The sequence below is a fragment of the Coregonus clupeaformis genome, chromosome 1 (genome assembly GCF_020615455.1).
Source record: "Coregonus clupeaformis isolate EN_2021a chromosome 1, ASM2061545v1, whole genome shotgun sequence".
In the NCBI taxonomy this organism is placed as follows: domain Eukaryota; kingdom Metazoa; phylum Chordata; class Actinopteri; order Salmoniformes; family Salmonidae; genus Coregonus; species Coregonus clupeaformis.
The window spans coordinates 55,677,905-55,702,190 of NC_059192.1; the positions used below are offsets into that span (position 1 = coordinate 55,677,905).

General features: G+C 44.7%; 1 protein-coding gene across 1 annotated transcript in view; it reads left to right on the forward strand.

Moving 5' to 3' along the window:
- LOC121570887 (protocadherin-15-like) overlaps positions 1-24,286 on the forward strand; it is a 481,652-nt gene that overhangs the window by 441,906 nt on the left and 15,460 nt on the right. The window contains exons 31-33 of the mRNA XM_041882214.2: positions 636-812; positions 15,211-15,429; positions 16,485-16,601. Coding sequence (XP_041738148.1) covers positions 636-812; positions 15,211-15,429; positions 16,485-16,601 — 513 coding nt within the window. The remainder of the gene's footprint in view (positions 1-635; positions 813-15,210; positions 15,430-16,484; positions 16,602-24,286) is intronic.

Below are 24,286 nucleotides of genomic sequence, written 5' to 3' on the forward strand. Positions count from 1 at the left end.
AAAATATTCTGAGCTTCATGTGTCTCACCCGACAGCATGAGGTTGGCCCTGAAACGGATCATTTGAATCTACAGTAAGCATAAGCTGTAAACTCCCGAGTGGCACAGTGGTCTAAGGCACTGCATCGCAGTGCTAGAGGTGTCACTACAGACCCAGGTTCGATCCCGGGCTGTATCACAACCGGCCGTGATCGGGAGTCCCATAGGGTGGCGCACAATTGGCCCAGCGTCGTCCAGGTTAGGGGAGGGTTTGGCCGGGGGGGCTTTACTTGGCGTATCGCGCTCTAGTGACTTCTTGTGGTGGACCGGGTGCCTGCAGGCTGACCTTGGTCGTCAGTGTTTCCTCCGACACATTGTTGCGGCTGGCTTCCGAGTTAAGCGGGCGGGTGTTAAGAAGCGTGGTTAGGCGGGTCATGTTTTGGAGGATGCATGACTCGACCTTCGCCTCCCGAGCCAGTTGGGGAGTTGCAGCGATGAGACAAGATTGAAATTGGGGAGAAAAATGGGGTAAAAAATTATAAATAAAAGGATTTACAGTGTTTTACTGTTGAAATGTACAGAAAAGTCTTACAGTGTGGTACTATACTTTATTTTAAATATGAACAGACCACAATGGTTTTGTCTCCCAAACATCAGTATTATGGAGCGATACGTCCAGGACCAGATCCCAGGGGCCAAGGTGGTGGTAGAGTCAATCGGGCCACAGCGGTTCGGAGATGGCTTTGACCAGGAGGACTACACCAAGTCAGACCTGATGGTGTATGCCATTGATCCACTGACCAACAGGGCCATCTCACGCCAGGAGCTCTTTAAGTGAGTGAGCCAACACAATTAAATGAAAAGCTATTTTTCTCTTGCTACATACATTATTTGTCTTTTCCTCCCTTCTACCCTATGAAATAGTCAGCAAATGCATTATCCTTATTGTTTCCAAGTGTGAAAAGATGTCATCAAGGCAAAGGTTGGCTACTTTGAAGAATCTCAAATATAAAATATATTTTGATTTGTTTAACACTTTTTTGGTTACTACATGATTCCATATGTGTTATTTCATAGTTTTGATGTCTTCACTATTATTCTACAATGTAGAAAATAGTAAAAATAAAGAAAAACCCTTGAATGAGTAGGTGTCCAAACTTTTGACTGGTACTGTATGTCCCTCCCTCTCTCTTTCCCCTTACTTCTTTTTACTCTGGCTTTAGCTCAAATTAGGCTACGTTCTCTTCTCCTAGAGTTGATGTCCGTGCCCCCGCAGAAATCTAATTAGCATGATAAAAAATCCCCATCAAAATCCGTCTGTTTAAGCTAGAGATATCTAGCTCCACATCTGTGGTGGAAGGTGGCCGAGCTACATCGGTGTTTGTCAGACCATGAGACCCTGAAAATCGGTTTTGTCATTAAAAACGGTTTGGCTTACAAACTAATATGACTGCTCTATGGAAAGATGAGACTCTCAATAACACAATGGTGTTCTCTGTTTTGCTCTACAACCCACAAGAGTCACGGGACTCGTCTGAAGTTGGTACCGCCGATCTGCCAACTTCCGTATAACGCTTCCGAACAGTAATATGACCCGTCTATGGAAATGAGAGACTCTCATGAACACTTACATATCAGTCGTTTTGCTCTAGGACGCCCACAAGCCTCACAAGACTCATCTGAGGGTAGCCCGGTACCAGTTTAAAAAATGAATGGAAGTATACACTGAGTGTAAAAATCATTAGGAACACCTGCTTTTTCCATGACATACTGTAGACTGACCAGGTGAATCCAGGTGAAAGCTATGATCCTTTTTTATGTCACCTGTTAAATCCACTTCAAACAGTGTATATGAAGGGGAGGAGACAGGTTAAAGATGTTTAAGCCTTAAGACATTTGAGATATGGGCTGTGTTCCAAAATGCACACTAGCATTCTGCGTTTTCACGTTCTTTCAAGGGTGATCTTCCAAGAACACCTGAGAGAGCATACTATCTAGTGTGGGAGAGCGCAGAACGCTTCAAATTTGAAACGTGACCTCTAACCTAAATAGGAGACTGCATCATCACGCAGCCGTGTCAACAAAGCTAGGTTTTATGCTAGCCAGCTACGTCTGTTTACATCATAGCCAATGTGGCAGCGTGAGCAACTAGTGCTAGCAATTTAGTAAACAACTATCTCAGAATGGAAATATTTAAAACTAATAACAAGTAACAGATTCGATTTTCTCAGTACCTGTTAGTGTTGAATTAAGCTAATTTTATTTGGAGTCTTCCTATCGCAAATTGCTTGGTCTGCTGCTACATCGTTGTGGACATATGAAAGGTAAGCTTTTATGCATTGCACAGAGGCTGAGGCAAAAAAAAAAAAAAGCTATTTTGCTTACTGTTTAAGAATGATACATAGCAAGAATAGTGATGTTTCACTGTGAAGCTAATATTGGATTTCATTAGGACTGCTGGTGTTTTATTTCCAATGAGCAGGCATTGTGATAAATTCATACAACTATAACACCCATGCAAATTATTAAATTACACTGATGTTCAAGATAGCTTGGTTTAATATTCACCTGCATTGATAACAAATATTGATAGGCAATATGATACAATACAACTAGATTAGAAGGCCTAGACTACTTCATCCTAATGTAGCTAATTGCATTGGATACAAAACAAACACTGGCATATTATAAATGAGAACATGTCCAATTTAATTATATGCATGCATATCAAACAGGAATATACCATATTAAATGAATACACCATTGTAATATTATGAATGCCTTTCTCTCTCCTTGCAGGGGATTAGACAGATGAACTGCAGCCCCCAGATGACCAAGTCTCAAAACCAGAACCGTGGAGAGACATCAACACTTTTATTGGTTTTCCTGTATCTGTGCATGAATCCTTAAAACACATTCCATTGTACAAAAGAAGTCAAGTTTCAAGTTGTATTAGTCGTATGTACAGCATACACATGGTCCAACAAAATGCTTACTTGTAGGTTCCTTCTCGACAATGCAACAACAATAACAAATAATAAAAGATAAGAATACAAACATAAAGTAAATGGCTCAGTAAAATGGAATCAACATTTTCAAATCAAATCAAGCTTTATATATACAGCACATTTCAGACATAGAATGCAACACAATGTGCTTCACAGGAAAAAAAAACAACTAATAAAACAATGGAAATAAAAACTATTATACTATATATATATATTTACTACACCTATTTACTACACTAAGAGGATAAAAAAACTATAAAAAAAACAATAAAAATTGAACAACTAACAACTAAAAAGCAAAATAAAATCTAAAAAGGTGTGTTTTAAGATCTATTTTAAAAATGTCCACAGTTCTCTGGCAGGCTATTCCAGAGGCTGGGGACATAGTAACTAAAGGCTGCCTCTCCATGCCTCTTGGTCCTAGGCTTTGGGATAGTTAAAAGGCCAGTGCCAGAGGACCTGAGGGACCTACTGGGTACATAACTTAAAAGTGTGTCTGACATGTATTGGGATGCACAATCATGGATTGATTTAAAAACCAATAGAATAATCTTAAAATTAATTCTAAAACTCACAGGCAGCCAGTGAGAGACCTTAAAACTGGTGTAATGTCTGCTCTCCGTCTGGTCTTGGTCAGTACCCGTGCTAGAGCATTCTGTATGTTTTTCAGTTCACCAATGTTGACCAAATAAATCCATAGTGCCTTTGCGTGGTAGGCTAGAGCACGTATCATCAAACTTCTCATCAGGTCTTGCTTGACTGATACCGTGCCTAATGTTTGTTATCTTATCTCTGAAATATGCCACAAACTCATCACATTTTGATGTGGAGGAAAGTTCACATCGTTTTGTGGGGGTAGGATTTATCAGGCCATCAATGGTCGAGAAGAGCACTCTCCAATTATTAAGATTAGTGATAAAGTTAGAAAAATGAGCCCGTCTGGCATTTCTAATGATCTTGTTATATATGACAAGTTGCTCTGCCTTTCTGCAATTTCTCTTTAATTTATTAGTTTCCTCACTCATCCAAGGGGACTCTCCATTTAGATGTGGCCTTTTTCAACTATACTGGAGCTATGGCATCAATGATTGCCCTTAATTTGCTATTAGAGTTATCAACTAAATCATCACATTTTACATTTACGTCATTTAGCAGACGCTCTTATCCAGAGCGACTTACAGTTAGTGAATACATATTTTATACTGGCCCCCCATGGGAAACGAACCCACAACCCTGGCGTTGCAAACACCATGCTCTATCAACTGAGCTACATCCCTGCCGGCCATTCCCTCCCCTACCCTGGACGACGCTGGGCCAATTGTGCGCCACCCATGAGTCTCCCGGTCGCGGCCGGCTGCGACAGAGCCTGGATTCGAACCAGGATCTCTAGTGGCACAGTTAGCACTGCGATGCAGTTCCTTAGACCACTGCGCCACTCAGGAGTCTCAAGAGGAAGGCAGAATAGGTGATGGAGTATTGTTCATACACTCAATAAAATCTGTAGCATCAATGATGGTGGTAGTGATGGAATCCAATGGGAAAACAACCTGATGAACTGTGGTGGCCGTGGGGGAGGGTGCCACTGGGCAGCCGCCGGCTGTTGGTATACACCCAGGATCTGTGCTGACTCCCTGGGTTGTGAAATCAGTAGCAATACAAACTTTAGCTATGATTAAAAACGATTTCATGAAAACGATTTCATAAAAACAACAAACCGAGTGTAGACAGTACACTGTTCTGTTGTGCACTCTGATGACTTCTGTTGCGCGATGACGTGGCTCTTCAAAGTGACATTGCTCTAGACATTCAACATTCAAAAGCTTGTTCAGTACATGAGGGTACATTTTGTCATGACAGCCACAGGTTTTTTATACACAGGACAGGAGTTTACAGGTTTTTGTTCCATCCCTTCACTAACACCTCATTCAACTAATTGTGGTCTAAATTGTAGACCATGAATAGTTGAACATGGTGTTTGTGCTAGGCAGGAATAAAAACTTGCGCACAGTGCAGTATCCTGGGGCAAAAATCACCCACGTCTGTATTTTAGAATGAGCTTCATATGTTACAATGAGCTGACAATTCTGCATGATAGAGAATAATGTGTGGATCTATTTCCAACAGTGATGTTGCACACTGCTGAATAAACTCCTGACTTTACTCCTGGGATAGGGTCATTTTCCTGGTAGACAGAAAATGTCTGGGTGATGTGGTGGCATGTGCTTCAACCTGTGGAGAACAAAGCAAAAACATAAGGCCAAGGGGGGAGAAATTAACCTCACTGCTCAAATTTCAGTGCTGGTTCAAGCTGCTGAGGACCACAACTACCTTTGTGAATGTGCAAATTCATAGGCTTGATCAAGTTGTCACCAATTTAATTTTAATTGATATTTTCATTATTCAAAACATTTTCTTTATATGCAATGGTGAAACATGTCATATATTCTCAAATGTTTTACTTGGTTATTCAATGATAGACGGCACAGATATGTTTAACTTTTATTCTATACAAGTAAAGGCCAACAAATCCAATTTATCACATGGAATGTGCACAGGCTCCATGATGGGCATAGGCCTATGGTTCTCGAACACTTAAAGAGATTGTCAGCAGATGTGGTGTTCTTGCAAGAGTTACATAAAAAAAGGAGGAATTGAACATCTAAAGAAGAGGTGGGTTGGAGAGGCCTATGCTGCCACCTACTGTAATAACAGCAGAGGTTAGGCATACCATTTCCCCCTTATATTCCAGCACATGGACCAAGAAGGCCATTTTCTAATGTTGAATCGTACCTTACATTGTGAAAAATACACATTGATTTAATTGTATATCCCACTAGGAGAAAATCTGGTGTTTTTATATAGAATTCCAGCTATATTTGACAGGAACTATTATTTTAGCAGGTGACCTAAATTATACATTCGATAAGATTGACAGACTTAGTAATAAAAAAGGCTAAGGAGCCTCCAAAGAGGCTGAAAAATTGTATCTGTACAAATGATTTACAGGACACCTGGAGATTATTATTCCGAACTACAAAAGACTATTCCTTTTTTCCTTAAAGTCAGAAAAGCTATTCAAGAATTGACTACATTTTAATTTCCAAAAATGCATTTTACAATTTACTGGATAAATTTTTTTATGACATAGTGATATCAGATCATTCTCCGGTATCATGTTTAATTACACCAATAGAAAATACACTTAACGACAGAATTTGGAGAATGAACAGAGCACATCTTCTGGACCCTAAATTTATCAAAAATGTACATAAAATTGTTTAAACCTTTACCATTACAAATTTAGACAAAGAGGACAGATAAAAGCTGAGCCCCAATGTAATTTGGGATGCCTTTAAGGCGTACATTAGGGGGATGATACTCTCATACTCAGAAAAAGTTAAATCTGATTTAGAAATTCTAATTAAAGATAAATATATCACTATCTTAGAAAAAGCCCATCAAAAATATTTACGAGGTAAAGATCAAAATCAAATTTTAAGGTTCTGTATTTATTTTCTTAGTCAACCTTGTGTTCTTGAACGTAGCCCTGTTTCTTTGTGTTCTTGAACATAGCCCTGTCTTTCATTTTTGTTCATTGATTTCACCTGTGTTTGTTACTCACCTGGTCTCATTAGCTCCTTATTTAGTTCAGTTCATTCTGTTTGTTTCTTGTGAGGTATTGTTCGTTTTGACCCTAATAAGCCTTTTCCTAGCTCATTTGTGATAACCAGTTATAGCCTTCAGTCCTAGTTTTTGATTCTCCTGCCTGTTTGCCTACCTGTGTATGACCGTTGCCTGCCTGTGACCACGATTCCTGCCTTTCGCGAAGGTGAAATAAGGACCTGCCATGCTCTGCGCGTGAATCTACACCTTTTTCTCCCTGAGTATTCATTACAAAAATGTCAGAACTTAAGCAGGAATACGATCTTTTACTTCTGAAGAGAGCCAACAGCTACAGGTTAAACTCAAATAAAGCATACTATTTAATGGCAAATTAACCTATTACATATCTCGCAGCTTTCACAAAACGAATACATGCTAAACCAGGTATACTTTTAACAGATAAAGATACAAAAGTGGTAATTAGAAAAAACAACGCGATTCATTTTATAATATAATATGCCATTTAGCAGATGCTTTTATCCAAAGCGACTTACAGTCATGTGTGCATACATTTTTACGTATGGGTGGTCCCGGGGATCGAACCCACTACCCTGGCATTACAAGCGCCATGCTCCACCAATTGAGCTAAAAGCTTCTATGAAAATGTATATTAATCAGAATTAAGTTGGACAGATCCTATAGCCTTCGACTCAACAACTCTGAAGCAAACAAATGACAACACACGTCACTCAATTAAGTACTTCCTAGTTCCATGTATCAAACAGTTCTTTCAGTTATATTAAAACCAGGAAAATCTGGGGAGTCCCCTGCTGATTAAGGACCAATAAATGTAATAAATTGTGACAATAAAACAATAATTAAGCTTAGAAGCAGACTTGATACAGTGAGGGAAAAAAGTATTTGATCCCCTGCTGATTTTGTACGTTTGCCCACTGACAAAGACATGATCAGTCTATAATTTTAATGGTAAGTTTATTTGAACAGTGAGAGACAAAATAACAACAAAAAAATCCAGAAAAACGCATGTCAAAAATGTTATAAATTGATTTGCATTTTAATGAGGGAAATAAATATTTGACCCCTCTGCAAAACATGACGTAGTACTTGGTGGCAAAACCCTTGTTGGCAATCACAGAGGTCAGACGTTTCTTGTAGTTGGCCACCAGGTTTGCACACATCTCAGGAGGGATTTTTTTCCACTCCTCTTTGCAGATCTTCTCCAAGTCATTAAGGTTTCGAGGCTGACGTTTGGCAACTCGAACCTTCAGCTCCCTCCACAGATTTTCTATGGGATTAAGGTCTGGAGTCTGGCTAGGCCACTCCAGGACCTTAATGTGCTTCTTCTTGAGCCACTCCTTTGTTGCGTTGGCCATGTGTTTTGGGTCATTGTCATGCTGGAATACCCATCCACGACCCATTTTCAATGCCCTGGCTGAGGGAAGGAGGTTCTCACCCAAGATTTGACGGTACATGGCCCCGTCCATCGTCCCTTTGATGCGGTGAAGTAGTCCTGTCCCCTTAGCAGAAAAACACCCCCAAAGCATAATGTTTCCACCTCCATGTTTGACGGTGGGGATGGTGTTCTTGGGGTCATAGGCAGCATTCCTCCTCCTCCAAACACGGCGAGTTGAGTTGATGGCAAAGAGCTCGATTTTGGTCTCATCTGACCACAACACTTTCACCCAGTTCTCCTCTGAATCATTCAGATGTTCATTGGCAAACTTCAGACGAGCCTGTATATGTGCTTTTTTGAGCAGGGGGACCTTGCGGGCGCTGCAGGATTTCAGTCCTTCACGGCGTAGTGTGTTACCAATTGTTTTCTTGGTGACTATGGTCCCAGCTGCCTTGAGATCATTGACAAGATCCTCCCGTGTAGTTCTGGGCTGATTCCTCACCGTTCTCATGACCATTGCAACTCCATGAGGTGAGATCTTGCAAGGAGCCCCAGGCCGAGGGAGATTGACAGGTCTTTTGTGTTTCTTCCATTTGCGAATAATCACACCAACTGTTGTCACCTTCTCATCAAGCTGCTTGGCGGTGGTCTTGTAGCGCATTCCAGCCTTGTGTAGGTCTATAATCTTGTCCCTGACATCCTTGGAGAGCTCTTTGGTCTTGGCCATGGTGGAGAGTTTGGAATCTGATTGATTGATTGCTTCTGTGGACAGGTGTATTTTATACAGGTAACAAACTGAGATTAGGAGCACTCCCTTTAAGAGTGTGCTCCTAATCTCAGCTCGTTACCTGTATAAAAGACACCTGGGAGCCAGAAATCTTTCTGATTGAGAGGGGTCAAATACTTATTTCCCTCATTAAAATGCAAATGAATTCATAACATCTTCGACATGTGTTTTTCTGGATTTTTTTGTTGTTATTCTGTCTCTCACTGTTCAAATAAACCTACCACTAAAATTATAGACTGATCATGTCTTTGTCAGTGGGCAAACATACAAAATCAGCAGGGGATCAAATACTTTTTTCCCTCACTGTACATATCAAACAGGATTTATTAGAAAGACACTTAAAAAACAAATACAATAACATATTTCAGTTTAATACAATACACTAAAAAACAAGATCTAGATTTATCAATAATGGCTGTTGATGCCGAAAAGGCTTTCAACCATGTTGAATGGCCTTTTCTAATCAACACTTTGGAAGCTTTCAACTTTACAGCTGAAATAATACATTTTATAAAATGTTTGTTTAAATGTCCTAAGGAAATAATATACACAAATAATACATGATCTGATAAAATTGCTTTAGAAAGCGGCACAAGACAGGAATGTCCCCTCTCTACCCTCCTTTTTGCACTGGCAATTGAACCGCTTGCAGAAAGAATTAGACAGGACCCAAACTTAACAGGTATCAGTCAGTATTGGTAAGCATGAATATAAACTAAACTTATTTGCAGATGATCTCCTGGTATACCTGACCAATATTGAAATCTCAATGCACACTTTTCTAAAAATGTTTTCAGAATGCTACAAAATCATGATCTACAGCAATCCTTTAAGTGGACCACAAAAAATATTAAATACTCAGGATGTTTAATAAGTGATTAAACTGTTGGATTCTAGCTTGGAATATACTTATTCATGTTACCATACTACTTTACATGTATAATTAATATATACAATACCAGTAAAAAGTTTGGACACACCTACCAGGGTTTTTCTTTATTTTTACTATTTTCTACATTGTAGAATAATAGTGATGACATCAAATGATAGTCCCACTAAGCCCAAACCAGATGGGATGGTGTATCACTGCAGAATGCTGTGGTAGCTATGCTGGTTAAGTGTGCCTTGAATTCTAAATAAATCACAGACAGAGTGATTGTCCTTATGCCACCTTGTGTGTCGCTCTTGCCTAAATGAGGGTAATAAGGACTCTTGAGTGTTGAGAGAAGCCTTTAGACAACTCACATGAAAGGACAATTACTTGAGTACTATTCATTTAATAATATGCATGACTTTACTAGTGGCCATATGGTGGACGGTAATGCAATTTGTAGCAGAGAGGGATTGTCTTTGGAGCTTGAATGATATAACAAATATCCCATTAACATTAAGGCAAAGTTACATGTGCATATATCAAGTTAGGATTCAACCCCAATTGAAATCAATTGTCTCAGTTAAAATGGTATTAGACCCAAACTTAAAGTACTTTACTGTAAAACCAAGTGTTTAGGATCTGAACATATAATTAAACACTTTTCTGTAACACTTTTTAAACGTGTCAAGGCATTTAGAATTTCAATGAAAACGCGTCAGTGTCACCATAACATGTTTATTCGCTGTAACACTTTTGAAACACATTAACACATTTATTCAGCACAAGGTGTTTACAGTGAGTTCAGAAAGTATTCACACCCCTTTACTTTTTCCACATTTTGTTGTGTTACAGCCTGAATTTAAAATTGATTAAATTGAGATTTTGTGTCACTGATCTAAACACAATACCGCATAATGTCAGAGTGGAATTTGGTTGGAGAAATGTTTTGAAATTAATAGAAAATGAAAAGCTCAGAAGTAATACAGTGAGGGAAAAAAAGTATTTGATCCCCTGCTGATTTTGTACGTTTGCCCACTGACAAAGAAATGATCAGTCTATAATTTTAATGGTGGGTTTATTTGAACAGTGAGAGACAGAATAACAACAAAAAAATCCAGAAAAACGCATGTAAAAAATGTTATAAATTGATTTGCATTTAATGAGGGAAATAAGTATTTGACCCCCTCTCAATCAGAAAGATTCCTGGCTCCCAGGTGTCTTTTATACAGGTAACGGGCTGAGATTAGGAGCACACTCTTAAAGGGAGTGCTCCTAATCTCAGTTTGTTAACTGTCTAAAAGACACTTGTCCACAGAAGCAATCAATCAATCAGATTCCAAACTCTCCACCATGGCCAAGACCAAAGAGCTCTCCAAGTGTCACACCCTGGCTCTGGGGACTCTATATGTTGAGCCAGGGTGTGTAGATTCATTGTGTTTGTGTGCTGTGGTTGAGTGTCTAGTTATTCATTTTCTATGTTGGCCAGAGTGGCTCCCAATCAGAGGCAACGAGTGTCAGCTGTTGCTGGTTGTCTCTGATTGGGAGCCATATTTAAACAGTCTGTTTCCCTTAGTGTTTGTGGGATCTTGTTTCCGTTTGGTTTGTTTCTGTGTTAACCATAGGACTGCACATTTCGTTTATTGTTTTGTTGTTATATTATCACTTAAGATAATAAAGTTAAGTATGTTCGCAACCAACGCTGCGCATTGGTCTACTCTCTACGACGATCGTGACAGAAGATCCCACCATACCAGGACCAAGCAGCGTGTCCAGGAGCAGGCAGCCTGGACGTGGGAGCAGATCTTGGACGGGCAGGGGTCCTGGACCTGGGAGGAAATCCAGGCCGGGATGGATCGCCGGCCATGGAAGGAGACGGTAGAGGCGCGACGGAGAGAGGAGCAACGGCGTAAACAGTGTCGTCGTCGGTCGGACGAGAGGCAACCCAAAAAATTTTTTAGGGGGGGGGCACACGGCATGGGCGACTAGGCAGCAGGAGGCTGCCACAGGGCGATTTGGGAGATTTGGAGAGGAGGCCACCGTGTTTGGGGGGCCAGAAGGCAGGTTGGCGGAGCCTGGATGGAGAGCAGAGCCAACTTCCCGTACTCAGGCATGGCAGCATGGGACTGGGCAGGTTCCGCGGTATGCGGAGCGGCGTACTGTGCCACGAGTGGTCCGGCAAAGTCCGGTACGTCCTGTGCGAGCACCCCGCACGTGTCGTGCGAAGGTGGGCATGCAGCCAGGTCGGAGTGTGCCGGCTCAGCACTCGTGGTCTCCAGTGCCTCTCCTCGGTCCCGGATATCCTGCGCCAGTGTCACGTGCTGTTATGCCAGTACGGGTACACAGCCCTGTGCGTCCTGTGCGGATGCCTCACACAGAGTGTGTGAAGATAGGCATTCAGCCAGGACGGGTTGTGGCCGCTCTTCACTCCAGGTCTCCTATCCGTCTCCACAGCCCGGTCCGGCCTGTTCCTGCCCCTCGCACCAAGCCTACGGTGCGCGTCGCCAGCCCGGCCCGGCCTGTTCCTGCTCCTCGCACCAAGCCTACGGTGCGCGTCGCCAGCCCAGCCCGACCTGTTCCTGCTCCTCGCACCAAGCCTACGGTGCGCGTCGCCAGCCCAGCCCGGCCTGTTCCTGCTCCTCGCACCAAGCCTACGGTGCGCGTCGCCAGCCCGGCCCGGCCTGTTCCTGCCACTCGCACCAAGCCAGGGGTGCGAGTCGTCAGCCCGGTACGGCCCGTTCCTGCTCCACGCACCAAGCCATGGGTGCGTATCGTCAGCCCGGTCCGGCCCGTTGCTGCTCCACGCACCAAACCAGGGGTGCGCATCATCAGCCTGGTCCGTTTCGTTCCTGCTCCACGCACCAAACCAGGGGTGCGTATCGTCAGCCCGGTCCGGCCCGTTGCTGCTCCACGCACCAAGCCAGGGGTGCGCATCGTCAGCCCGGTCCGGTCCGTTCCTGCTCCACGCACCAAGCCAGGGGTGCGCGTCGTCAGTCCGGCACAACCCGTGCCTGGGTCACCGGTGCCTGATCAGGTACCGGTCAGCTGCTCCACTACGGAGCTTAAGCAATCCGCTCCTTCGATGTCCAGTCCAGCTCCAGCAAGCGGGGCCAGACCGGACCAGGGGCGCTACGGGGGGATTATTGAAGGGTGGTGGTCAAGCCCGGAGCCGGAACCGCCTCCGAGGAGGAATGCCCACCCAGCCCTCCCCTGTTTGGGTTTTGTTGAGGCGCGGTCGCAGTCCGCGCCTTTGGGGGGTACTGTCACACCCTGGCTCTGGGGACTCTATATGTTGAGCCAGAGTGTGTAGATTCATTGTGTTTGTGTGCTGTGGTTGAGTGTCTAGTTGTTCATTTTCTATGTTGGCCAGAGTGGCTCCCAATCAGAGGCAACGAGTGTCAGCTGTTGCTGGTTGTCTCTGATTGGGAGCCATATTTAAACAGTCTGTTTCCCTTAGTGTTTGTGGGATCTTGTTTCCGTTTGGTTTGTTTCTGTGTTAACCGTAGGACTGCACGTTTTGTTTATTGTTTTGTTGTTATATTATCACTTAAGATAATAAAGTTAAGTATGTTCGCAACCAACGCTGCGCATTGGTCTACTCTCTACGACGATCGTGACACCAAGGATGTCAGGGACAAGATTGTAGACCTACACAAGGCTGGAATGGGCTACAAGACCATCGCCAAGCAGCTTGGTGAGAAGGTGACAAAAGTTGGTGAGATTATTCGCAAATGGAAGAAACACAAAATAACTGTCAATCTCCCTTGGCCTGGGGCTCCATGCAAGATCTCACCTCGTAGAGTTGCAATTTACATTTTTGTCATTTAGCAGACGCTCTTATCCAGAGCGACTTACAGTTAGTGAATACATATATTATTTTTTTATACTTGCCCCCCGTGGGAATCGAACCCACAACCCTGGTGTTGCAAACGCCATGCTCTATCAACTGAGCTACATCCCTGCCGGCCATTCTCTCCCCTACCCTGGACGACGCTGGGCCAATTGTGCGCCGCCCCATGGGTCTCCCGGTCGGCTGCGACAGAGCCTGGATTCGAACCTGGATCTCTAGTGGCACAGTTTGCACTGCGATGCAGTGCCTTAGACCACTGCGCCACTCAGGAGCCTATGATCATGAGAACGGTGAGGAATCAGCCCAGAACTACACAGGATGATCTTGTCAATGATCTCAGGGCAGCTGGGAACACAGTCACCAAGAAAACAATTGGTAACACAATACGCTGTGAAGGACTGAAATCCTGCAGCGCCCGCAAGGTCCCCCTGCTCAAGAAAGCACATATACATGCCCGTCTGAAGTTTGCCAATGAACATCTGAATGATTCAGAGGAGAACTGGGTGAAAGGGTTGTGGTCAGATGAGACCAAAATTGAGCTCTTTGGCATCAACTCAACTCGCCGTGTTTGGAGGAGGAGGAATGCTGCCTATGACCCCAAGAACACATTTACATTTACATTTTAGTCATTTAGCAGACGCTCTTATCCAGAGCGACTTACATGAGCAATTAGGATTAAGTGCCTTGCTTAAGGGCACATCGACAGATTTTTCACCTAGTCGGCTCGGGGATTAGAACCAGCGACCTTTCGGTTACTGGCACAACGCTCTTACCCACTAAGCTACCTGCCGCCCATCCCCACCGTCAAACATGGAGGTGGAAACATTATGCTTTGGGGGTGTTTTTCTGCTAAGGGGACAGGACTACTTCACCGCATCAAAGGGACGATGGACTTGGCCATGTACCATAAATCTTGGGTGAGAACCTCCTTCCCTCAGCCAGGGCATTGAAAATGTGTCGTGGATGGGTTTTCCAGCATGACAATGACCCAAAACACACGGCCAAGGCAACAAAGGAGTGGCTCAAGTAGAAGCACATTAAGGTCCTGGAGTGGCCTAGCCAGTCTCCAGACCTTAATCTCATAGAACATCTGTGGAGGGAGCTGAAGGTTCGAGTTGCCAAACATCAGCCTCGAAACCTTAATGACTTGGAGAAGATCTGCAAAGAGGAATGGGACAAAATCCCTCCTGAGATGTGTGCAAACCTGGTGGCCAACTACAAGAAACGTCTGACCTCTGTGATTGCCAACAAGGGTTTTGCCACCAAGTACTAAGTCATATTTTGCAGAGAGGTCAAATACTTATTTCCCTCATTAAAATGCAAATCAATTTATAACATTTTTGACATGCGTTTTTCTGGATTTTGTTGTTGTTATTCTGTCTCTCACTGTTCAAATAAACCTACCATTAAAATTATAGAGTGATCATTTCTTTGTCAGTGGGCAAACGTACAAAATCAGCAGTGGGTCAAATATATTTTTCCCTCACTGTAGGTGTTCTCCTGGTTGGAAACTGACTGGAAAAAGCTGACTGATGTTTAATCTGGAATTCTAAACGACTGTGTTTAAGATGATAACACTTATTGGCAAATCTAAATGCCTAATGTTTACATTTTAAACACTGACGTTTAGGTTATAAACGTGTCACGTTTCATGGTTTTACAGTGTTCTGTGTCTGACTGACTGTGTTCCGTCCGGCAGGTTTCTGGACGGGAAGCTGGTGGACATCAACAAGGAGTTCCAGCCCTACCTGGGTCAGGGAGGACGCATCCTGGAGATCCGCACGCCCGACATTGAGACCAGCGTGAAAAAGGCTGCCCAGGCCGTGGGCTACACAGAGGGGGCGCTGCTTGCCCTCGCCATCATCATCATCCTCTGCTGCATCCCCGCCATCGTCATTGTCATGGTCACCTACAAACAGTGAGTGCACAACCGCTGTTGTCAAGCTACACGCAACGTGTGTGTATGGTAATGGTTGTCTTTCAAAGCTAGCACTGTAGTTTGTTGAGCGTAAGGAACATTAAACATTATGTCTGGGAGAATATTCTGATGCAATGCATTCTCGTTTCACTCTTCTGGGGTAATTGCATTTTGGTGTGAATAAGTCATGCTGATAACAAAAGAAAAAGCTTATTGAGTTCCTGCAGACATAGCTTGGAGAGCCTGATGCTTTGCATAATACTGTGAGCTAAGAAATAGAGCAGAATTTGTTACTACGACTCTTATTATTATATTCAGTTGTGAAATAGGCTGAGCTCTTTGATAGGGTGTTTTATCCAAAGCCTGGCTGTTATCTGAATAACTTTGAAGGAATCCCATGAATAATGCACATTGTTTCACCTAAAGCGGTGTGTTTTTCAAAAGGAACCTTAACAACCGCCAAACATTAACATTTTATGGAGTTGCAGGAACATTGCGGCGTCTCACAATTCCCAATTTAATTAATGTTTCTCATTGTGTTGTATTAACAAAATAGGAATGAACTAATTGTATAATCGAGGTTCTGATGTGTTTTCTTTTTCCCTCTGCTCCCCTGTCTCCCGCACTGCCTGGAAAACCATCCACCAGATTCAAAGAGTAAGTAACTGTCCATGTGAAATTAGTGATCTCTCTTTTATGCTCTTGAGCGTACATGCTATATGGTCCTCATAACTAAATAGTCCTTTAAAGATTAAGCAGGGACTCAGAATGACTGTATTAAAATGAGGAGAAAAGTACAAATATTCAAGTTCAAGTCATCCCCTTCAAATGGGCTAAAAGCCTCAGTAATTGGGAAAGACAATTACTTTTTTATATCAGAGATTGGCTCTACTATTTTTATCTCAGTAAGTTGAAATTAGCCACATACTGTACTGATGTTCAATCACTTCAATCACCAAAGACATGTAGCCTTCATGGGGAACAAGTGATGAAATGTTATAGAAACAAAGTGCAGTGGATGGACTCAAACTGATTCAACTTTATTTGAACTTCAGGAGACAGGCGGAATGTGCCAAAACTGCCAGGATTCAGCAGGCTCTGCCAGAGGGCAAGTCTGCCGCTCCACGTGCCCCAACAGACAATCTCTATGAGGAACTGGGGGACATCAACATGTAAGTCACCTTTGAACGCTTCCTCCTAACCCCTCACTTCCTGTTTCAGGTACCATGTACCCATGAGTAATGCCTATTTGTGCAGATGATATAGTGTGTGTTAGGACATTGCCTATTTTTCAAACAGCAAAATAATTTATTGACTAAAAAGGCCTTAGTCCAGCAACAATGGACTAACAACAGACATTGGTCTTTAGAGTATGTAATGTTGAGCTTTAGACATTTTGAGGACAGACCCAATGCCTATGCCTAGTCCATATGTAGGATCAAATAGCAAAACAAGAGTGTTTGAGCTTAAACACAACTCAGCTTTGAGAAAGCGGCTAGTCTCCTACACCTGTTCTTGAATATTTTTCATTGATTTAATATTTTTTTTATAACAGTAACTGAGATATGTTATTAAAGTACTATATATCGTTAGAGAATTTGCATTTGAAAATAGTGGTGTAATGTCAGGGGTGCTAGGTAATACATTTTATAAAGGTAAGGCTTAACAGGGTAATTTTTGCTTTCACCAAAAGTGATCCTCCCTTTGTAAACTTTAGAGGTATGGTGCTTCTTTAGATGCTTATAGCTTATATCCTACCATCCCTAAAATGGAAATACCTCTGTGACTGTGCTTTGATTTCTTCAAATCAAATATGATTAGATTTTTGATTTTGTATTAGATGTACTTGGGATGTTTTGAGTGGAGACTTTATATCCTGTCCAAATATTGTCAGTAGTTGAATTGCTGTTCTAAAACTTTTAAATTCAAACACATTTTTCATCAAATGACTCTGATACTGTATCCACCAGAAGAAAATGAAAATATGTCCTACCCTGCTGCATTACCTTTGAGTTTGAATCACATATTTTATATTATTTCTTACTATAATCATAATACTATGAGTCAAAAAGAGTGAAGGATTCTGCAATAACAGTCTGTAGCACCCTCCTCACCCCTTCTCCTCTGCTTCCTCACCCTTCATCCTTCCTTCACCTGTGTTTCAACTCTTTCTTTTCTCCACCCTCCATCTTCATTCCTAATGGGACAGGGATAAAAAGTCTATGATCGAGGGAGCCGACCGCCAGAGCCGCCTTAACCGCTTCGCCTGTCGCGATATCTCCTTCCGTAGCAACGGGTCACTGCACAACAACCTGCCCAAGTCAAAGAGCAACGTCACCTTTCTGTCAGACCACTACCCCATGACCACCACCAACCCACTCTACGACGAAGAAGATGGGAACCTCAGCAGCCCCTATGGGACGGGGAGAGAGGGCTCTTTCTCTCCCTCCCCCTCTGGAGGGTCTGGGAAGGCCTCTACCATCCCGACCAGTCTCTATGGAGGGTCAGAGGCGTATGAGTCGCTGAAGATACAGGCTCTGCTGGACCCGGCCCAGTGGGAGCTGCAGCTGCTCCAGGCGGGGATGAAGGGCCAGGATGGCATGGTGGGTTATGACGTCCAGAGCAGCCGCAGCACAGAGGAGAGCAAGCTGTCGGTCAGAAAGCAGGCCAGGCAGTTTGAACAGCAGGCCATGCAGGAGAGAACCCCCAGGGGAGGGTGTGACTCCAGGGGCTCCCTGACTTCCCTTCCACTACTGTTGAACCGGGACAGCATTGACATGCTGGAGCTGAGTGCGGAGACCCTGTTCTCCATCATGGACCGCCCCTTCAGCCCCATGTCCATAGGGAAGGATGTGCCCACCCGCATCATCATCACCCAGGGGGAAGGCTCCCCGCCCCTGGCTCAGAAGCCCACCCAGCCTGTCCTCAGGAAGTTCAGCTCCAGCATCTCCAGCTACTTCACCGCTGAGCCCTGCGAGTTCACCGTGGAGATCATCCCTGACAAATCAACTGTACATTTCGGTGTTCCTCAAGGTTCCGTTTTAGGACCACTATTGTTTTCACTATATATTTTACCTCTTGGGGATGTTATTCGAAAACATAATGTTAACTTTCACTGCTATGCGGATGACACACAGCTGTACATTTCAATGAAGCATGGTGAAGCCCCAAAATTGCCCTCGCTAGAAGCCTGTGTTTCAGACATAAGGAAGTGGATGGCTGAAAACTTTTTACTTTTAAACTCGGACAAAACAGAGATGCTTGTACTAGGTCCCAAGAAACAAAGAGATCTTCTGTTAAATCTGACAATTCATCTTGATGGTTGTAAAGTCGTCTCAAATAAAACTGTGAAGGACCTAGGCGTTACTCTTGACCCTGATCTCTCTTTTGACGAACATATCAAGACTGTTTCAAGGACAGCTTTTTTCCATCTACGTAACATTGCAAAAATCAGAAATTTTCTGTCCAAAAATGATGCAGAAAAATTAATCCATGCATTTGTTACTTCTAGATTAGACTACTGCAATGCTCTATTTTCCGGCTACCCGGATAAAGCACTAAATAAACTTCAGTTAGTGCTAAATACGGCTGCTAGAATCCTGACTAGAACCAAGAAATTTGATCATATTACTCCAGTGCTAGCTTCCCTACACTGGCTTCCTGTTAAGGCAAGGGCTGATTTCAAGGTTTTACTGTTAACCTATAAAGCGTTACATGGGCTTGCTCCTACCTATCTTTCCGAGTTGGTCCTGCCGTACATACCAATACGTACGCTACGGTCACAAGACGCAGGCCTCCTAATTGTCCCTAGAATTTCTAAGCAAACAGCGGGAGGCAGGGCTTTCTCCTATAGATCTCCATTTTTATGGAACAGTCTGCCTACCCATGTGAGAGACGCAGACTCGGTCTCAACCTTTAAGTCTTTACTGAAGACTTATCTCTTCAGTAGGTCATATGATTGAGTGTAGTCTGGCCCAGGAGTGTGAAGGTGAACGGAAAGGCTGGAGCAACGAACAGCCCTTGCTGTCTCTGCCGGGCCGGTTCCCCTCTCCACTGGGGTTCTCTGCCTCTAACCCTGTTGCAGGGGCTGAGTCACTGGCTTGCTGGTGCTCTTTCATGCCGTCCCTGGGAGGGGTGCGTCACTTGAGTGGGTTGAGTTACTGACGTGATCTTCCTGTCTGGGTTGGCGCCCCCCTTGGTTTGTGCTGTGGTGGAGACCTCTGTGGGCTATACTCGGCCTTGTCTCAGGATTGTAAGTTGGTGGTTGGGGATATCCCTCTAGTGGTGCGGGGGCTGTGCTTTGGCGGAGTGGGTGGGGTTATATCCTTCCTGTTTGGCCCTGTCCGGGGGTTTCTTCGGATGGGGCCACAGTGTCTCCGGACCGCTCCTGTCTCAGCCTCCAGTATTTATGCTGCAGTAGTTTATGTGTCGGGGGGCTGGGGTTAGTTGGTTATACCTGGAGTACTTCTCCTGTCTTATCCAGTGTCCTGTGTGAATTTAAGTATGCTCTCTCTAATTCTCTCGTTCTCTCTTTCTCTCTGAGAACCTGAGCCCTAGGACCATACGTCAGGACTACCGGGCATGATGACACCTTGCTGTCCCCAGTCCGCCTGGCCTTGCTGCTATTCCAGTTTCAACTGTTCTGCCTGCGGCTACGAAACCCCTACCTGTCCCAGACCTGCTGTTTTCAACTCTAAATGATCGGCTATGAAAAGCCAACTGAGAGACCTGAGCCCTAGGACCATACGTCGGGACTACCGGCCGTGGTGACTCCTTGCTGTCCCCAGTCCGCCTGGCCTTGCTGCTATTCCAGTTTAAACTGTTCTGCCTGCGGTTATGGAACCCCTACCTGTCCCAGACCTGCTGTTTTAAACTCTAATGATCGGCTATGAAAAGCCAACTGAGATTTATTCCTGATTATTATTTGACCATGCTTGTCACTTATGAACATTTTTGAACATCTTGGCATGGTTCTGTTATAACCTCCACCCGGCACAGCCAGAAGAGGACTGGCCACCCCTCATAGCCTGGTTCCTCTCTAGGTTTCTTCCTAGGTTTTGCCTTTCTAGGGAGTTTTTCCTAGCCACCGTGCTTCTACACCTGCATTACTAGCTGTTTGGGGTTTTAGGCTGGGTTTCTGTACAGCACTTCGAGATATTAGCTGATGTAAGAAGGGCTATATAAAATAAAATTGATTGATTGATTGATTGACCTGCCTGAGAATCTGCCAGCTCCCCCTCCTTCTACTCATTCTCCTCCACCTCCTCCTCCTTCTCAATCGCCTCATTCTCGTCCTCCCCCTCCTTCTCCTCCTCCTCCTCCCTCATCTCCTCCCCCTGCACCCTTCAAACCTCACTCCAGCGAGCCTGATCATTCTCACCCTCCCTCTTTCCCTCCCTTTCCCCCTTCTGTCCGGAATCATGCCCCTCCACCACTTCTGCTTTTTTTCCCGCTTTTTGATGGCCACGCCACACTGTTCAGTTTGTCCCATACTCCCTGCCGCCCTTTTCCTCTCTCCACCCTGTCTCCTCCCATGCCCCTCCCCTCCCAACTCCCCCCCAATCCGAGGACGGAGTGAAGAGGAAGGAGCTAAAGGGGATTCTGAAAAACCTCAAGAACCTCGCTGACATCGAGAAGTCCGTTGCCAACCTTTACAGTCAAGTAGACAAGAATCGTAAGGTGCCGCGATTCGGCCCCCACAAAAAAAGACAGAGGAACCAGAAGGTACTCCGAGACAAAGCAGATCTGGGTCCTGTGAGGAACCAAACCAGCCAAACCTGACCAGCACAGAACCTGTGGTCCTACCAAACTCAACCAAAGACACTAACTCCTCTGAGCTGGAAACAAGCCAACAAAGCACTAATAATGTGACCTCAGAGGTCCAGGAGTCGAGCCAATCAAACCAGTCCAACGCATAGTCTGTGATTGAGGAACTAAGCAATCGCTTTCCATCCCAATCCACCACTTTCTGACTGGCTGACCTCTCCCCTCTTTAGCTCTATTTCATTAATTGTATTTATTTAGTAATGTCATGAACATGCTGTGTTGTATTGGATATTCTCTGTCTGATGTTTTTGTACGTGTTTTCATCAACAAAATAGTTTATTCCCCTAACAAACTTTTATAATAATTGTGTAATCACAACTAACAGCAAGTGGGACCTAAGTAAGTTGAAAGATCCCATAGGTTTTCAGAACCTCTTAAACTGAGGAAAATGTTTAAATATCAAACCTTGTCATTTTCCCAAATGTATAACCTCTTGGCCGTTTCTGTGTCACCAACCATCCTCTATCTTCACCCCCTGTTCTGCCAGAAATATTCCATTAAAGTTCTCAAGGCTTGAGCAATATGTTGAAATGGACCTGCATAAAACATACTCCTTTTACGTTGTACGCCCATACAATAGATTTTTTTAACGAGAGTGGTCTATTATGTTCAATGCTTTTTTTGACAGACAGATTAGAAATAGAGATAGATGAAGAGATGGGAGAAGGAAGGGAGCTCACAGGGATTGAACCCAGGTCTATGTGAAGGTGTGTATAGACCATGTGCATGGATTACTTTAGAGCCTTTATGACTCATTCATACAAACAAATGTATTCTAAACCCACTCTCCCCTGATTGTATTCAATCAGAAGCTTCACATTGTGAGCCTAATGGTTTTTAATTCCCCATGAGTACCCTGGTGAGTGGAGAGCTCTTATTCTTCACAGAGGACAGTACATTCGATCAGAATAGCCATACAATCTATACATGTCACGGAATCAGCCGAGGCTGCCCCTCCTCCTTGCTCGGGCAGGCTTCGGCGTTCGTCGTCCCCGGAGTACTAGCTGCCACCGATCTATGTTTCGGTGTTTGTCTAGTTTGTCCTGATTGTTTTCACCTGTTTCCCATTATGTTATTTATTCCCTTTATAACCCCCTGTCTCTCATTGGTTATTGTGTGTGATTGTTTTCCATGAGGTCGGCAGTGTTCGGGTGTATGCGTATTTTGTTTCCTCCCTGTTTGGAGGTTTTGTTTGTATTTTGATTACTGTGCTAGTAGAGTTCGTCTGCCAGTAGCTCGGTGTCCTGCGCTTGACTTCGCTCACCGCATACACGTCGCCCTGACAGAATCACACACCATTCATGGAGTCAGCAGGAGCGGCGGTGCCAGCTGGATCAATGGTGGAAAGCGTCGAACACCAAGCGGCCATGATCCAGGCTCTCGGCACCGCCATGGAACGGGTGGTGAGCACTATTGAGCGATGGGAAAGAGGGGGGTCTGCCTACGCCTCCTCCAACAATACCACCACCATCGGCGATGCCCATTGCTTCACCTCCGGGGTCCAGTGGGATTCGGCTCTCGCTCCCGAGGGCTTATGATGGCACAGCGGCCGGGTGTCAGGGTTTCCTGCTCCAGGTTGAACTCCAAGCAACCATCCACCCGGTGCCCTCGGGATACGAGAGCGTGTCCGCCCTCATCTCCTGTCTGTCCGGCAAGGCGCTGGAGTGGGCCAATGCCGAATGGGGGGGAATAGACGCCGCTACTGTCAACTATGCAGAGTTCATCCGCCACTTCAGGGCAGTATTCGATCATCCACCAGAGGGTAAAGCGGCGGGTGAGCGTCTATTCCACCTTAGACAGGGGAGGAGGAGCATACAGGAGTTTGCGCTGGACTTCCGGACGCTGGCTGCCAACGCGGGATGGAATGAGATTGCCCTCATCGACCACTACAGATGTAGCCTGAGGGAGGACGTGCGTCGGGAATTGGCTTGCAGGGACACCAACCTCAGCTTCGACCAACTGGTAGACATGTCCATTCGCCTGGATACCCTGTTGGCTACCCGCGGACGTTCGTATTCAGGGCCGTCCATTCCATCCCCCAGCACTTCCGAGCCGACCCCTATGGAGCTCGGAGGTGCTGGTGCTAGGGAGACCAGGAGAGAGACCAGGAGGGAGGCCGTCCCCTGCACCAACTGTGGCCGCAGCGGACACACTGCTGGTCGGTGCTGGAGAGGGTCTCCTAGGAATCGAGGCAGTAGGTAGCGCACTGATGAGTTATTCCAGGTGAGTAGGCACCCATCTCACCCAGAGCTCTCTGTTGCGCATATGTGTATTAAAGTTGTGTTTCCCGAGGTTCCTCCTCACTCCCAGCATAAGGCGCTAGTAGATTCAGGCGCAGCTGGGAATTTTATCGATCGCCAATTCACCTATAAGTTAGGGATTCCTATTGTACCTGTTGATGTGCCCTTCCCCATCCATGCCCTAGATAGCCGCTCTTTGGGGTCAGGATTGATTAGGGAAGTCACAGCGCCTCTCAGGATGAAAACGCAGGAGGGCCATGAGGAGATACTACGTTTGTATTTGATTGATTCTCCTGCGTTTCCCGTGGTGTTGGGGCTTCCCTGGTTAACATCTCATGACCCCAACATTTCATGGCAACAGAGGGCTCTCAAGGGATGGTCTGATCAGTGTTTCGGGCGGTGTGTAGGTGTTTCCGTAGGGGCAACGATGGTGGAAAGCCAGAACCAAGTTCCCACCATGCACATTCCACCTGAGTATGCCGATTTGGCACTCGCCTTCTTTAAAAAGAAGACGACTCAATTACCACCTCATCGACAGGGGGATTGTGCGATAGACCTCCAAGTAGGTGCTGCGCTTCCGCGTAGTCATGTGTATCCTCTGTCTCAGGAGGAGACGGCGGCTATGGAGACATACGTCACCGAATCTCTGAGACAGGGTTACATACGGCCGTCCACTTCCCCTGCGTCCTCGAGTTAATTTTTTGTGAAGAAGAAGGATGGGGGTTTACGCCCGTGTATTGATTACTGTGGTCTCAATCAGATCACAATCAAATACAGCTATCCTCTCCCTC